This window comes from Tupaia chinensis, unplaced genomic scaffold, assembly GCF_000334495.1.
Source record: "Tupaia chinensis unplaced genomic scaffold, TupChi_1.0 Scaffold000045_1, whole genome shotgun sequence".
NCBI classification, from domain to species: domain Eukaryota; kingdom Metazoa; phylum Chordata; class Mammalia; order Scandentia; family Tupaiidae; genus Tupaia; species Tupaia belangeri.
The window spans coordinates 8,931,868-8,932,849 of record NW_006159501.1 but is presented as its reverse complement, the minus strand read 5'-3'; the positions used below and the strand labels follow the sequence as shown (position 1 = coordinate 8,932,849).

The 982-nt window shown below is 69.6% G+C and overlaps 1 protein-coding gene and 1 long non-coding RNA gene across 4 annotated transcripts in view; one reads left to right on the top strand and one right to left on the bottom strand.

Moving 5' to 3' along the window:
- The window catches only part of ADAM17 (ADAM metallopeptidase domain 17), a 72,761-nt gene that overhangs the window by 70,995 nt on the left and 784 nt on the right, over positions 1–982 (bottom strand). For 2 of the 3 annotated variants that reach the window (XM_006140831.3, XM_014589748.2), the window contains exon 1: positions 95–373. The exons of the other annotated variant lie outside the window; for it this stretch is intronic. In XM_006140831.3, the coding sequence (XP_006140893.1) occupies positions 95–191 (97 nt within the window). In that variant the 5' untranslated portion in view covers positions 192–373. Of the gene's footprint in view, positions 1–94; positions 374–982 lie in introns of those variants that run through there. 3 annotated transcript variants of the gene reach the window in all.
- The window catches only part of LOC102497031 (uncharacterized), a 9,112-nt gene continuing 8,528 nt past the window's right edge, over positions 399–982 (top strand). The window contains exon 1 of the long non-coding RNA XR_333345.3: positions 399–748. This is a non-coding gene — a long non-coding RNA (uncharacterized LOC102497031). The remainder of the gene's footprint in view (positions 749–982) is intronic.

Below are 982 nucleotides of genomic sequence, written 5' to 3'. Positions count from 1 at the left end.
GCCCCCGACCCCCGGAGAGCCCCCGCGCCCCCGCTCCGCCCTCAGAGCGGCGAGTGCCCGGCGCCTGCTCGCGCCGACTCCCCCGGGTCTTTACCCAGTCGCTGGTGGGAGCTGATGCCCGGGTCGTCCGGAGGTCGCGGCGCCAGCACGAAAGAAATGGGGATGGTCAGGAAGACGAGACTCGGCCTCATGTTCCCGGCCCAGGCACCCGCTCCGCCTCTCTGGGCTGCCTTCCTCTCACCGGGGTTCTGAAAACTGCTCGCATCGAGGGAAGGAGGGACCCGCTCGGCCCAGCCCCTCGAACCCCTCTTCACTCCCGCGCCGCCTACCGGAAAGGCTAGAGGCAGGCTCGAGGCCCCCGGAAGCGCGGGCGGCCCGCGGGGGGGCCCCGCCCCGCGCAGGCTCTCGGCTCGCCGCCATCTTGCAGCTTCTCGCTTAACCCGCCCATCGAGTCCCTCAGGGGTCCGACTGGCGCCTCGCGACGTCCTGATTCGACCCAGTCTGGCCGCGCCTCTGTCCCCGGATGACCGCGGAGGGGAAAGGCGGGAGCAGGCCCTCAAAGGCGCTTCCGGCCGCCTCCTCGGTCTTGTCCGTGTCTAGTTAGGATCAGCCCGGCGCAGCCACCGGCCTCCCCAGCACGTTGGGCGCCCCGAAGCTGGGCTTCCGGAAGGGGCTGCGCCTGCGGGCCGAGCGGCCTCGGGAGCCGGCGTTCCGACCCGGCTGCAGCGAGAAGCCCACCTGGACCCCGGTAAAGTCCCAGCTGGGCATCTGGACGCCAGAGATTTGGGAACCCCTCGTCCGTTGTCACAAAACGCTTTTGGGGGCAACGGGCGCTTCCTGATCGCACATTGGCCTCTGGCCCCGCTGTAGGAGAGGCATGCAGGCTTCTTCAGAGATTCAGCCCCAGGGGAACCAGCAGTTAGCGTAATGGCTATGTCGCTGAACTCCCACGTAGTCGACCGCGGTTCACGTCCCGGACCCG